The sequence below is a fragment of the Bactrocera neohumeralis genome, chromosome 6, assembly GCF_024586455.1.
Source record: "Bactrocera neohumeralis isolate Rockhampton chromosome 6, APGP_CSIRO_Bneo_wtdbg2-racon-allhic-juicebox.fasta_v2, whole genome shotgun sequence".
NCBI classification, from domain to species: domain Eukaryota; kingdom Metazoa; phylum Arthropoda; class Insecta; order Diptera; family Tephritidae; genus Bactrocera; species Bactrocera neohumeralis.
The window spans coordinates 64,455,975-64,472,632 of NC_065923.1; the positions used below are offsets into that span (position 1 = coordinate 64,455,975).

Sequence of the window (16,658 nt, forward strand, 5' to 3'; positions counted from 1 at the left end):
TGAGTCTTAGGAAGTAAGCGACCAATTTCAGCCGAATTCGTTGTATGACATTATTTCAATATTTATGTGTTAAGCTGTGAAAATGGATGAAATGGAAGCACACCTACTTCTCATATACCAAAACTAAATCTCTATATGAATCATACACATCAGAATATTTTATAAACCAAGCACTAATATTGTAATGGAAAACCTTGGGCAAATGGTGTTTCTGAGGTATGCCATCTAAGGTTGAAAAATAGTCGCAATCGGTCCATAGCTTTTTAAGTCACCAGACAGCAACCATTTGGACACCAGCACCTAAAGATGACTGTGTCTTGAAAATATCGGTAAAGCTTTGAGATACATATGTATATAATAGAAGTTCAGAGGAAATAGTTTCCTGACATTAAATTTGTTTTAATACTTACAAGTACAAATTGCGAAAGTGTAAAATGTTCGGGTACACTTGCACTTCGACCTTCCTTACTTGTTTGAATAAATATACTCAAATATTAAAATTTCAATTTAAAATTTAATTTTACTTAAAATTATAATTTGTTTTTTTTCAACACTTGTTTTGATTTTTCTCTTTTTTTATTAAATTTATGTGTTTTTTTGTTAACTTTAATTTTTCATATTTTTTTATAAATCTAATAAAAAATTTTAATCTCGTCAATATTTGCTTTAGAATTTCTTCAATATTTTTTTTTTATTTTTGTCTATGTGTATTTTTATTTGTTTTCAGATTTTTTTTTTAATTCATATACTTTTATGATTTTTAATATTAGTTTTGATTATGCTTTTATTTTTGGTTTTTTTAATTTTTATGTATAATTTTTATAATTTTTTCAATATTCAGCATAAAAATTTCTTAATTTTTTTTATTTTTCCTACTTTTATTTTAATATTATTATAAATATGAGTTCAGAAAAAAAGCTGGAAAAAGTTTTATAAAAAAATCAATAAATAATACAGAAATAAGATTTCTTATTTCATAAACTTTTATAGTCTTTAATTTTTTCTAAAAATTATTAATTTGTTTGATTTTTTTTAATTCAAATATTTATGATGGAATTTGTTTATATTGTTTTGGTATAATTTTCCCTAGCTTTTTGTTTTGAATTCATATTTATAATATTTTGTTTTTCTATTTTTTAATTTTTATTTATAATTTTTTTAATATTTTCAATACTAATTCCAGACTTTACTTTATTTTTTTTTTAATAAATTGCATGTGTATTTTTATTAACTTCCAAAGTTTGCTGCTTCCGTTTATAGTACTTCCATAATGATTAAATTTTTTCATACTTTTTTAGTATTATTATAATTATTATTCTTTGTCGTTTTATATGTTTACTTATTTGGTCATTCTGTTGACCTTTTACTACTTAATTTATTTTCTAATATTTATTTTTACTAAATTTGACTAAAAATGTCATTCAAATTCATAATCAAAAAAAAATTTTTTCTGAATTTTTATTCTTAATATTGTATTAATATACTTTTTATTATTTTTATTTTATTCAAAAAAAAATGCCATTCCAAATTCATAAATTTAAAAAAATAAATTAAAAAAAATGCATTCTTATTTTTTTATTATTTTATTTTATTAAAAAAAAAAAATTATTCACTTACTTCTTTACAAACTTAAATTAAATTTTTTCCAAATTTTATTAGGATTAGTAAAAAAATATATATAAAAAATATTGAGCGTACAAAAAACATTACATCCATTTTTTTAATAAGTATTTGTTCATTTAAGTCTTATTACAACTGTTTGCAATTTAAACCTTAAGCGGTTGTTGTGTAATTTTCTCATATTTTAATTTGTTTAGTTCTATTATAAATTCTTAATTAATAATTTATTGATTTTTTTGCTTTTTTATATTTTTTAAATAAAAACATTTTTTTGACTCTGCAACAAGTACATTATTTTAAAATAAAAATTTATTTGTTATTATTATTTTATTTTTATTTGAGACTTTAATAAATGATTGTATAATATATTTTCAAATATTTTATTTTTTATTATCTCATTATAGTTTTTTCAAATAAAATATGTATATATATTTAATCTCATATTTTAGAGCATAATTAATAGTTTAAACAAAATAATTTGTAAAATTTATTTAATTAAAATTTCCAAACTTTTTAATGAGTAATAATTTCTTTGTATAAATACATTAAAATATTTTTTCCAACTTGGTTTTATTTAAGTCAACAACTTTTTAATTGTTCTATACTTTTTTTTTTTGACTTTTTACACTTGCTAATGTCTCTTAGTGTGTCACATGTCATGCTGCTAACTAGGCGATTATAGAAATGATTTCTATATTTCATTTGAAGAACTTTCTTTTATTTTTTTTTTCCGAAAAATTTGTATTTGCTTTTCCCATTTTATATACTTTCTTTATTTTTGAATTTTAGTGTTTTGCTAATTTGATTTTTTGCAATTTCCTGGTTTTTTGTTGTTGATTTAGCAAGTTAATTATTTTTATACATTTTTATATAATTTTATTTTATGTTATTTTTAACTTTTTCAAAATATTTAAAATTAATTTTATATTTTAAATTTATATTTACGTTAATTATTTACTATTGTTTACGAGTATATACTTAAAATTTATTTAATTTTCTTTTTTCGTTACTATCACTAAATATATTCCCTTTAATCCCTGCACCTCATTACACCAATAGTTGCCGCGTTGTTGCATGTATCATTGCTGCTGGCGATATGGCTAAAACGAACTCCCATTGCGCCTGCTGCACGCTCCGCACCCACGCAAACATCAACAAGACTGCCAAAGCACACTGCACCACTACACTCCTCCACCACCGCTGGCGGCACCTTCTGTTTCGTGTACCTTTATTGCAATTCTTCTGCTTTTTTTGAGCAAAACGACCTGCCACCTACACAACACTCAAGGCAGCGGCGTGATGTTCGTTCCCCAGAAAGGCACAAAAGACAAAGAAGTGGGAAAGCAGCAGCAACAAAAACAACAATATTGCCTGAGTTCAATATTGAACCAGACCGGGAAGGTAACCAAGCAGCAATAAGCAGAAACAAAACCAAAGTCAAAGGCAATGCCAACAGCCAAACGAGCGGCGACTGCGGCAGCGGCAGCAGTGGCAACACAAAAAATTTTCACAGGCGTGCACACAACAACAACAAGGCGTACCGAAATTACAATGCCAAAAAGTCTGCTGTACAAAAAATCGCTTGTAAACAGCGGCAATGAAGAAGCAACACTCGTCGCGCCGGCAATCGATGGCGCGCAGCAGCAACATTTTTCAATGTGAAGTTTAACTTAAACGCCGCAACAAGCTACACTTTTGTTGTTATTGCTAATCTGCTCTATGCTGCATGTTGCATGCATTTTTATCGTATTTTTTATTATGATTGTGTTGCTTTGTGAGTTTTTGTTATTTTTTTTTTCTGCCTTGCTGCTTTTGTTGCTTGCTTTCGTTTCTTTCGCGCTCGCCTCAGGCATATCTCACCAGCAGCGCTGCAGCCGCTTAAGTCTGGCACGGCCTGGCCGGCCTGTGAACATGTTTGACCTACTGAATGCCGCAAGGAAATTATGCCATTTGCCGCATTTATTTAGTAGGTGAACAAGAAAAATTGGTGTCCACCAAAAGCAACAAAAAGAAAGAGTGAAACTAAAAAAACGAGGCGAAAAGCGGAAATTTACTGGATAGGGAGAAATAGTGTAATTGCAAATAAGAAAAGGAAAATTCGGCAGAAAAATTACACTGTAAAGGTATGCGGTATGTACATGACGCCACTGTGGAAGCTTGGAAGCTACGGTGTACGCAAAACCTTATTAAGAAAGTGGGGATGACGCTCAACTATGTTGGGGAAAAGACAGGAGTGAAAAATAATTTAAAGATATTTAGACATAGTTCTCACCATTTCCTCGTTTCAATAAATATCTTACATTTTAGGTTAGATTATTTTAAAAGAAAGGCAAATTTTTAGGAAAACTATACTCTTGGTTGTATACTAGTTTCTTTGTTTTCTCAAATTAGTATACGGTTTTAAGATATTCTAATTCCAGTTATATAAAATAGACCAGGGAAAATTATTTTTGAAAGCAGAAGGAAATTGAAACGAAAAACGAATTAACAAACATGAAAGAAAATAAAATTTACGGGCAATCTGAGTTTCAATTTTTAAGGGTTAAAAATGCTTTACCTTGATTTCTGACAAAAACTACAACACCTACAGAGAAAATAACTCAAATCTGTAGTTCGGATTGACATAAGCTACTTTTCTTAAATCAAATATGAACTCTAAAACCACACTCTAAACATTTCAAATTTCTAATTCTAGGAAATAAAAAAGCAATCAATCGGGCAGAAAAAGTATTCACTTAATATAATATATATGTGAATATTATGATGATTACTAGAAAGACATATTCCAGTATGTCGTTGATGTTATTGTAATATGAAAAATTTATAAAATGGTATGGTAAAAAAACTAAAAGAAAATTAATCGTAAATCTTAGTAATTACTTAATTGCATTGAATAAAAATAGACTCGTAAAAATGCTTACTAATACATTCTGATTGGTAATTACTTACAAGTAATCATTACTTGTAATCGATATTTTGCAATACAGTACTAATTGTTTATATGTTAATTACTGGTAATTAGTTTTTAGTTACTTTTAAAAGTAATCATTACTTATAATGATTTTGCAACACAGTGCTAATTAAATAAGTCTGGTAAAATGCTTATAATCATTAATTAATCATTTAATTATAAACGATATTTTCAATAAACGATGCTAAATTACTAGTATATAATGTTTTCTAATTAGTTTTTGCTTGCCTTGTAATCATTACTATTATTTAATTAAATAATCCAGCAATAAACGATTAAATTACGATTTGTAATCGTTTTAAATATAATTGTAATTAAATTAATTTTTTACAAAAGAAATTATTATTTCTAATGAATGCATGGCAGTACTAATTCTTTAAAACAATCTCGCCAATAATGAATACTAAGAGCTTCTGCACGGTAATCATATACAAGTAATCTTTACTTATAATCGGTCTTTTGCAATGCAGTACTTATTAACAACTGGTAGTTAGTTTTGAATATTTGGTAATGTTGTAAAATAGTCTCGCCAATTATGCATACTACGAGATTCTGCTTGGTAATTAGTTACAAGTAATTATCACTTATAATCGGTGTTTTGCATTGCAGTACTTATTAATAGCTGGTAATTAGTTTTGAATATTTTGGTAATATTGTAAAATAGTCTCGTAAAAAATGCATATTAATAGATTCTGCATTGTAATTATTTACAAGTAATCGGTACTTTGCTATACAGTACTAATTAACTAGAAATTAATTAGTTTTTTTTGCCGCTTTGTAATCATTAATTAGAACTGAGTAATAAACATTAATTTTTATTAAATAATTAAATTACTAATTTATGTGTGACGGCTTCTTAAAGTAATTGCTTAAAAGTAATCATTACTTTCGCTTAGTAATTAGCTAATAGGTGTTGCCTACTTTGTAATCACTAATTATAACCAAGTAATTAAAAGTAATTATTTACAAATACCAAATTACTAATCCTTAATGGCAATGTAATAATTCAAATATTTTGCTGGTAAATAGCTTTTGTCGCCTAATTATTCATGAGTAATTAGAATAATGTATAAACAGTTACTTAAATTAGTATAATGTAAAGATAGCTAAGTAATATTAATTTAACTACTGGTAATTTGTTTGCTTCGTTGTCAATGATTACAACTGTGTTATTAAATATAATTGTCTGTAATTATTTAAATAGCAAATTTATAACTGTTAAAAAGTAATAGAATTTTTACATTGGTAATTAGGTCAGAAACCGTTGCTATAATTACCATTCAGTATTGAACCGTCTCATTTATTTGGATTAATAAACTGTATAATGATAGCTGAGTAATTTCTATTTAACTGCTGATAATTTCTACTGCTGCATAATTATTGATTACCTGGTAATGATTATTAATCTGGTATTTGCATATTTCATTTTTTAAACTAAGAACTTATAATGCTAAACTGAGTAATGACAAGTAATTGTCTGTAAGTAATTAAATTAATATTCAGTAATTGTTAATTACTTCATAAATATACCAAAAAGAAACACTAAAAATTAATTTTATCCATTTTAAAATCAATATTGAAGCTCAAATGTGTGTTCAATTACCAACAGTACTTTAACTATTCGCATTAGTTTTTTTTCCAACAACTCTGCTGCAGTAGCTCAAGCAACAAGCTACCGCACATAAACAAAAGACTTAAGACACAAACCCAACGTCAATATTTTGCATGCACTTTCTCTAATGAAACCGCTCACAGCACCGGCCAACAGTTGTGCCGGCATTTTCTCACACTTTACACAATGCCCATGAGCGGCAACAACAATAACAACGTGGCTGTCGGTAGAATGAAACCGCCATGGGCGCAGGCAAAATCTAATCTATTCGGACAAGTGCAACGCACTCACATTTTGCGGTTAACGAATTTACGCCTGTGTAAGTGTGTGTTGACAAATATACAACACTCTTCAGCTCCCTGCATGCTTGGGTATTTATGTGCACGTAGAACGGTAGTTTGTGTACCGCTGCTGGGCATACAAAAGCGTTTGCTGTCAACAACTTTAAATGCTCATACGTAATATTTACGCTACGGAGTTCATAATTTGCTCTTTGTTTTGTGTTGGGTGGCCAAGGCTGGCAACCACAAACAATTGCCGCTGACCTGCGCAATATTTCATTTTTATGCGAAAATAAATTGAAATATATTGCAAATAAATATGTAACATCAATATTACTTAAGCTTTTGTTTGTGGCAGCCAGGATATTGGCAATTATTTGTTGTTTTTATGGAGAGTTTTATGGTTTGGTTATTGGATTTGTGTTTTTTATTAATTAAAACAAGCAAGCTACAAGCTGCAAGTGTCTCCATTGGACTCCATGCTCAAGTTCGATACAAGAAGCTCTATAATTTTTATAAAGTTTAGAAAGTTTCAATTAAATTGCGATTTAACATAAAAATATTAACAATTGGTTGTCATTTTTTGTTTACAGATGAACCAGCTGTGCAAAGTGTGCGGTGAGCCGGCGGCTGGATTTCATTTTGGCGCATTCACATGTGAAGGTTGCAAGGTAAGAATTATTACGTGCACTTTTGCCGGAATTTAATCACTCCATTTAAGATTAAGTTCTGAGTGTATTTATATTGACTTATACTAACTATTCCTGAATATCCTACTATTTGGCATTTTTAATAATACTGCTGTACTTATAAGTTGATTGTGCAGATGACACCGCAGCCTGCAGTGACCTGTGTAAAACTGTATAAGCTGCCACAATTTGTATCTGGTAAGAGCGACTAATTTCTTGAACTAATTTGTTTTGAAGTGTCACAGAAACAGCCTCGCGTTCCAAAGTCTATATTTTTGCTACCAGTGACGTTTTTCACTGACCATTTTCTTTTTCTGTAGCTCCTCTCGTGTGGGTCCCACAGTTCCGGTGCTATCGGAATGTTTGCCGCAGCTTCTTTCGCCAGGAGATCGGTTTGTTCATTTCCATTAATGACTCTATGTTCAGAGGTACTGGCTAATATGATATTGCTCTCAATGCCAACCCTGTTAACCGTTTTTGTATACTCTACTACCATTGGTGATTTGATTTCAATAGACGAAATTTTCTAAAATACCGCTTAACTATCACTAAGAATAATAGTTCGTTCCCTTTGATAGTCCTTCTCTAGAATAATCCCTGCATATCTATTAAAGGCATAGACCTCAATTTAAAACTGCTTGAAAACCTGCCTATGAGCACTAACAGTGATTCCACTCTAAAAATTCCATTTCCAACGGCCGTATGTACACCATTGCATTGTTCTCCTACGAAAGTATTTCTCAGAGATAAAGTCCTCCAATTCATCAGCACAATTAGAGTTTGAGTTCTTTATCAAAGTAAGTTTTTTTGAAAGGAATGATACGTTTTTGATAGTTTTACGCACCATTCTTTTGTTAGAGTAAGTGCTCTTTGAGTTATCTTACACAAGTTGTTCTTAAACTTACATCTTGTTATAATGACAATGTCTCAAGGAAAGTCTTCTAAATGGATGCCATTTGAAGTTAAGAGATCCAGAAGCTCATTCACAAATAGGCATTGCAGCAAAGGTGACAGCACTCTTCTCTGGGACATCTTTTTGTCTTTCCCAGTTGGATGCTACTTAAGCTTACAGTGGTTTCGGTGAATTTCGTTCTGAGAACCGTCTGGCGTCATGAATTAACTTGCCTCCTTTATAGTGCTCGGGAAGCACTAGACTGGAAGAAGTTTTCAAAAGCTTCTATATTCTATATCAAGAAAAACGCATAGTACCACCTCTTCGTTTACAAAAGCATCCTCAATGTCGGTAACCAGACTTACAGAGCAGTGTCCAAAGGCTTATTAGTTGATTTTGTTCCAGAGCAGTTGTAATTATTAGTATGGCTGATCGCCTGTAGGATTTGGTCAGAGAGTAAAAGTTGCTGATATATGGTAGGTCGGAATTTTATTTGAACCAATAAACCGCAGAGAAACATAAAAATTTCGTTAAGGTAGAATGCCAAATTTTTATATGTAAGCTATAAGCTATAAGTACTAATCTACTCCTTACAAACTTTTCTTAGAAAATATTTTAAAGTTGCAAACTTCTTCAAAAGCCTCTTATTTTCTCACTCTTTTTTTAAACGTCCGAAATTAAATTGTGTTGCTCGTCACGATTATGACGTAAGCAGTGCCTTCATATTGAGGACTGAAACGTTTTGAATATTTTATTGGAAAGTAACTAACTAACTAAGCTAAGCGGATTATATAGAAAAGCTATCATAGTAAAATAAATTAAAATTTTTTAGAGAAAAGTTCCCACTTGTTAACATATTTTTAATAAAAAAGTTTAATTTAAATCTGAAGAAGATATATTTTTTAGCTTTTACTTAAAAATGGTAACGAAATTTTTTTTTTAAAGTTTTCATACCAAAATTTATTTTCCAGAAAAGCTTTCACTTATTGACAAATTTTTATTAAAAAAAATGAAAAGCTTAAGTCTGAAGAAAATATATTTTTTAGCTGTCGCTACTTCTTTAAAAAATAAAAAATTAAAACTTATATGGTAACACAATTTTTTTAAAAGTTTTCAAGTCAAAATATTACTTACAGCGTGATGCCACCTTTTCGAAAAATGTTTGCATTTTGAAAGATAATCGAATTATACAACAAATATTCAAAGTGAAAGCAATTTTCCTCGGCTTATGATACTGTAACTCTTTCATATAAAAGTTGCCACCTGTTTACATAAAAACCACATATTTTTTGAGTAAATTATTAAAAAACTTAAATTTTATAATATTTCGACTGGTCTCAAACACATATCTCTTGAAGATATATATCAAAGGTGTTGCCAATTATTTAAAAATTTATTTATTTGAATTTTATTTTAAAATTCTCTTAAAAGTTTTCAACTAAAACAATTTTTTATGGTACGTTAACACCTGTTTAGATATTTAATAAATTAAGTAAATTATACAAATTATGCAGTAAAAAATTATTAAATTTATTATAAGAAAGATATTTAACGAAGCTCTGCAAATATTTCAAAGTTGCCACCTGTTTCTTGAAAAATATTTTTTATGAAATAAATTATTAAAAAATTTAAATATTGCAATTGGTCAAAAAAATCAAGAAATCATACGCAAATATTTTTTTAAAATATTGCCACTTATTTAAAAATTCAAATAATTACAATATTCGAATACAAATGTAATTAACATTTTCAAAGTAAAATAAATTACATAAGCGTTTGATATATAAGTTCAAAATTATGCAGAGCAATGTTGCCACCTGTTAACATATTAAAAATAAACTATTAAAAAATTTATATAGCAAATTTAATACTTTTTTAAAGAACAAGTATTTAGTTGGGCATGCAATTTATTGCAATATTTTAAAGCAATATTTAAAGCACGTAGAGACAAATTATAACAATATGGATATACATACAAATATCTGGTACAAATTTATAGTACAATATTGATACCCAATGAAAAGAATTTGAAATACTAATGATTTATATAAAATCTATGTCACAGGAATTAGCATTTATTTAAGGCACGGCAGTCATCTCATACTTATCACTCTTAGCATAATAATCAAGTGAGTAATATAAATTGTAAAACCGAAAAATTATTAATTATTTTATACTTAAACGTTCTAAACATGTATTGAGTATTAATTTTGGGATTCAAAACGTTAAGCTTCTGTATTCCTTTCACTCATAAATATATTTTAAAGAAAATGTCAATATACTTTTTCAAGGCAGCACCCGCGATAAAGCATTAAATCCAAAAACTCTAGAAAAATAAAATAAATTCGTAAATGTCTCTTTTAGCCTTGAAACCATAATTCAATATCTTTATATAGTCACATATAAAGAGGTTAGTAAATAATGCTTAAAAAATTAATTTAATTCTTAAAAAATTAATTTAATTAAAATTTAAATTATTAAAAATTTTAATAATTTTTTTTAATTAAATCAATATTTAAATTTATTTTTTTCCTTTATTTTGCACATTTAAACAGAGTTGCAAATAATGCATAAAAATTAATTAATTTGAAATTTTTTTTTAATTTTATTAAAATTTAAATTAATTTTTTTTATTTTAGTTTGCACACTTAAACATTAAAATTAAATAATTTGAAATTTTTTTTTAATTTAATTATAATTTAAATAATTTTTTTTTTTATTTTAGTTTGCACACTTAAACATTAAATTAGTTTTATTTTTCCTTTATTTTTCAAAACCGAAAATATTTTTTTTTAATTTATTTTCAAATTTATAATCCCAAATGCCTGTAATTTGGATTAAAATAAAAAACTTAAACTTTTAATTTAAATTTTCAGTTAAAGAAATTGCAACACAGTTTATAATAAAATTTTCAGAATCCAGTCTTGCCAATTTTCGTAAATTATTTACTTTGTATTGCATTTTATTTGAAATCAGAGCTATTTTCTTCTCTGCAGTATGGAAAGTAACCGCAAACAGCTCTTCATACTGCCTTCCTCCTTCTTCTTCTTCTTCTTCTTCTTCTTCTTCTACTTTGAATGTACGCTCTCTTTTATGCAAAATCATCTAATACGCATGTAATGTCGATTTGATTGACTGCATTTTGCACGCACAACCACCATCAACTGAATCAATAACACAAACCGAATAAAAATGAAATCAATAAACGATTTGCTTGCCACCGAGCAGAGAAGTCAAGCGATTCGGAGTGAAGCGATTTAAGCGGCCACAACGGCGACGATTACTCCAGTTGCATAGTTCAATTGCTTGGCGTACTCGACTCATTGCCATTTTACATAAGCACACAAACACATATACACACACATATGTATGTGTATAACTACACGTGTTTGCAATATTTGCGCGCAACAACAACAAAGTGATTGACAGCCGGTTTGCATGCTCTGCATTCATTACGATTCATTCATTGCCGCAATGCTGACTTTAAGTGCCTCTCTGTGTGTGTGTGTACATGCGTAGCTGAATTCAAAAATTTACTTTTGTTGCTGTTTTAGATATTCGTTTGACAGCTATTGGCTTCTGCATTTACCTATCTACTTTTTTTTCAATTTTTAAATGCAAAATAAATATTTTCCCACAATTTGCTTCGCTCGCTGGCTACTTAACCACTCATTGCTCCAAATTATGCTCGGTAAACGCTTCAAACTTTTCATTTCTTTTGCAATTTTATGCTTTTATTAGCAGCATTTGCAGCGTTATGGCTTTCTTTTATGATCTATTTCGCCCATTTCGTGTTCGGCTTAATGCGTTCGCTCATAAAAGCATAAATGTTTTACTTTTCGCATTCGTTAATCTTGTATTTTTTATAGTTTTGTTGTTGTTCTTCCATCAGAGCGACTGGGACGTAGCAATAGGCTGTAAAAGCTTAAACATGTCATTTAGCAAAGTTTTGAACCAACTTACATAAACGTCATTTGTTGGAATTTAGCCAAGTCGCAAACCCAACATTTTTATTAATTTGCATGATATCATGAAAGAAATCTTTACTGAAGCTTTACCAGCTTTGAGAGTAAACTCAAAGGCTCTATGCCTTGATATATATTCTTCTGAATATTTATATATAGGGTTTTATAGCCTCCCTGTTTGATATAAACAACGTTCATGTCGAATTCAGTTTACCACAGGAAAAAATGTTTATTTTGATTTGGATCGGTCACCTTATATGGCAGTGCTATGCTATATAGTGCAATCTGAACAATTTATGCAAAGATTGTAGCGTTGCCTTGAACAATAAGCCATGCCAAATTTCGTGAAAATATATTTTTAAACAAAAAAGTTCCATATTTAAAACTTGATTTAGATCAGTTAGTTTGCATAATAACTATATGGCATATTGGTCCAACATCAGCGGTTCCGACAAATGAGTAGCCGGATTAAAAATCTTCTATAATTCAGATCCTTTATTAAGTAACATTGATAAAAATCCCACATTAAGCTAGAGCTGGATGTCTTCGAAGCGTTTGTGACAATCATTGTCAGCCTGCCAAAAGTGAAAAATTTTCATTACAAAGTTTCTAATGAAATATCAAAAAGTTTCAAAAATATATAATCGAGAACACCAGTTTAATATATCAGGAAACATTTTTGACTTAGTTTCAGTCAGACTAGTTTGCTATAATAGTCCTGAGAAGCAATATTGAGTTCAGTGTCTTAGAACTTTCTGCTTCTTTGATGATAAAGTCTCAATTAATTATCTTCGAAATCAGTACGTTTGGCCACCAATTATAGAAAAGCCGTTATCTACTAAACCTTTGATCAGAAATAGACAACTTCCTGCTTTTACTAAACCAAAAATCTTCAAGTCTACACCTCTATGCCCCGCTTTAATCAAATTCCAACAATATCGCCTTCACAGTGGGTCACAGCTCTCAATTGCATAAGTAAATTACGCGCACAGCAAGCCGTGCGCTTGCATCCGCATCATTAAAGTGTTATTAGTGCAGCGAAACACACACTTACATTAGTAAAGCGACCAGTGCGTATTAAACTAAAGATTTAAGACACAAACTTGTTGGCGCTTGGCCAGACATTATGTATATGCGTATTGCTCTATATGATTTCCTGTTTAATTTAGCGGCTTGAAATATTTGTTTAATAAATTACTGTTATGTGGTAAACACACACATACATATGGTGAGTTATTGTTGTTTTTGTTATGCGCATTAATGGCCATCAATTTGGTTACACTTAATCAACTTTGGCGCACTAATTTCCAATTTGTTGTTGTTAGTGGACGTCATCAGCAACACTAGGCGCTATAATTTTCATTATAGAATAAGTATTTGTTGTTTTTGCTTTTTTCGATTTTTTGTTGCTTTAGCAACGTTTTGGTTTCACCTTGCAGCGCAGCGTTCGCGTATCATCATTAATTTCTTACGGTGCAATGCATCAATTACGATTAAAATTGTACAATTCATATATGTATGTGTGTGTGTGTGCGGAGAAATATGCGGAACCAAATGTGCGGTGTGTAGCCACATGATCATTAGCCAGCTGAGCTGATACTGTTTTAATTTGTTATTAAAATCAGATTTTTATGGCATTGAGGATTTCCATTACATAGCAATTAATAAGCAAGCGTGTTGCACAAGTGGAATATACATGGTGGTATATACATATATACATACATATATAGATATATGATTCGCAGTAACTGATTTGTCACAATCCCGCGCTGGTAGATATGGATAATTGGGGAGGCTTCGCTTGTGTCAGGTCGAGTTTTAATTTAGAAAGCGCGAAGTTGTTGCGGAATCTCTGGAACTCGTTAATTTAAATACTTTGAAAGAAAGTTGGCACCTAATTAATATAAATCACTAGAATTAATTCGTGTTGTTTAGCAGATATTAGCAGGAATTTATTCGAAAACTTTAGCGACAATTCAAAATAATGTTGCCCATAGAAATATTATAAATAAATAAAAAATGTAGAATACGGAATATATATAATGGAGAAAATTTGTTAGGACGAGTTCAATTTTGAAAATGAATTTGAATGCTGTTGTCATTTTGAAATATTTTCTGAAATGTTTAGCCAATATCACGCCAGAAAATATTCACGAATGTTTTGGATTAATTTTGGTAAATAATGAAAGAATTGTTGCAATATATTCAAAACATTTTAAAATATTTTCCGAAACTTCCTCTAAATATAACGTTGAAAAATACTCGCAAAGGTTTTAACCTTAAGTTGGCAAGGAATTGCTTCAAAAATGAAAAAAAAAAACCTTAAAACCGCAAACAAAATTAAAAATATTTAGCAGAAAGAATGCTGATTGAAAATATGTATATTATATTACATATTTATAATATCTTATTCTACTCGTACGTAGGTTGATATATATATATTTCTGGCCTAATAATGTAAATAGGCATATTTATCAACGAAAATGTTTTTTTTTTTTGTCGATTGCTGTTTTGTTTCGGGCTCATACGCATAGATCCATGATTCGTCACCTGTGACGATCTTATAAACGTCTTTTGAAGCACCGCGATCGTATTTTTTCAGCATTTCTTTACACCAATCCACACGAGCCTTTTTTTGAGCGATTGTAAAATTGTGCGGGATCCAACGAGAACAAACCTTTTTTACGGCCAGGTGTTCATGCAATATCGAATGTATGCTGGTGGGAGAAATGCATAGGCATGCCTCTATCTGAAGGTATGTTACATGACGGTCTTACATTATCAGTTCACGTACGGCATCGATGTTTTCTGACACAACGGCTGTTCTTGGACGACCTTCACGGAATTCGTCTTTGAGCGAGCGTCGGCCACGATTGAATTCGTTGTACCAGGTTTTCACAGTGCTGTAGGATGATGCTTTATAGCCATACAAAGATTTTAGTTCATCGATGCACTCTTGTCGTGATAATCCACGTCGAAATTTGTGAAAAATGATCGCACGAAAATGTTCGCGAGTTAATTCCATTTTTTGGCCGAAATGAATTTTTTAATTCCCTGTAAATAAAACAATTCACGATTAAATGACAAAACGTTCTGAGTGATGTTATGCTAAAAATGTCAAACTTTCCAATGGAAATGTCAGATTGCACCTGGCAACACTTAGTGTTGCCCTAGGCCAGTATATATATAGCAGCCCTCGTATTAATACACATTGTTGCCATCTTGGAAATGAAATTCAAGCTTTCTTTTCGAAAATATCTCAAAATGTTTATTAAATATAATAGAATATTGAATAATACGTGTGAATTTTTTGTTTGAGCCATATTTGGGAATGGCGCTGCCACCTGTTGAGAAAATTAAAATTATAAATATAAAATAATATTAAAACAAAACTGCCAATAATGCCGTATAGTATTAATAAACTTTTTCATAAAGTCATATTTTAATACAATGTTGCCACCTAAAAATAGAAGTTAAACGAAAAGTGATAAAATTTTTTTAAACAAGAAAAAACATTAACTTATTTGCGCCGAAGCTAGAATACCCTTCAAATATACAAAAAAAACGCTATAAAAAAATTGTGTTATGATCGCCCAGTTTAGATGAACGCTTTATGCTACAGTGGTCCGATCATAAATATTTATTTGGAGTTTCTAGTTTTGGCTTAGAAGATACAATACTAAATTTCTTGAAGACATCTTCTCAAATATATTAGATTTCCATACAAGGATTTGATTGAATTGTTCAGTTTGCATCACAGCTATATTGTATAGTGATACCGGTTCCAACAACTGAGCCGCATATCAGAGAAAAACGGTATGTATGTGTGGGGAACGTAATACACCAAATATATTAGAAACAAAGAAAAACATCATTTTGGGTTTCCAGCCAAAACTTGCCGCAAAAATAAGAACTGTGTCAGCAAAAATGATGGACTTTCGCCGTACCTGTTCTTATTGATATATCGATAGTCAGGATTATGACAAACAGCTATGGTGACCTGTATTGATGAAGCAATAAGAGTTTATCAAAATCTCGAAGTTGAAGTAGAGTTGACGCAGAGATAAAATATCACTTCACTCTTTCATTGAATATTAGGCTTTAAATGCTACCACTGGAACCGTGTCTACCCTGCAATAGCCGGTTATGTGCACTGTCATTCTAGGAATTTAGATAAACTTGCTTCCAGCAAAACGCAAAAATTCCAGCTTTCCAAAACTTATTTCATTAAATAAATCGATTTTTGTCATTTTATTAAATGTAAGTTTCTACTAAATGAGCTTAACTTAAATCTTTATCATAAATGTAGACTTAAACGCATTCGTTAGTCACCTGCCAAGCACATGAAACGCAATGCAATTAAGCTTGTCACCACAAGTGGTCCACCGATTGAGCCCACATCTGCGTCGCATAATACTTTCGCCATTCGCATAGGCAGCTGCTCCCTCCCACTTCACCAACACAGCTTTATAGTTCCACTAGTGAATTTATTTCTTTAATTCAAATCTCTCACGCACATGCATGTAAAAAATCAAGTCAACTTTTATTGCCGCCCATTTCGCTGTGTCTTGTAGCAATTTGTTAAATGTCACCAGGCTTTGTCGGCTGCGCATACCATAAAAATATAT

At 30.1% G+C, this 16,658-nt stretch overlaps 1 protein-coding gene across 1 annotated transcript in view; it reads left to right on the forward strand.

Moving 5' to 3' along the window:
* Positions 1–16,658, forward strand: part of LOC126761666 (protein embryonic gonad) — a 78,085-nt gene that overhangs the window by 48,301 nt on the left and 13,126 nt on the right. The window contains exon 2 of the mRNA XM_050478021.1: positions 7,078–7,155. Within this exon, the coding sequence (XP_050333978.1) occupies positions 7,078–7,155 (78 nt within the window). The remainder of the gene's footprint in view (positions 1–7,077; positions 7,156–16,658) is intronic.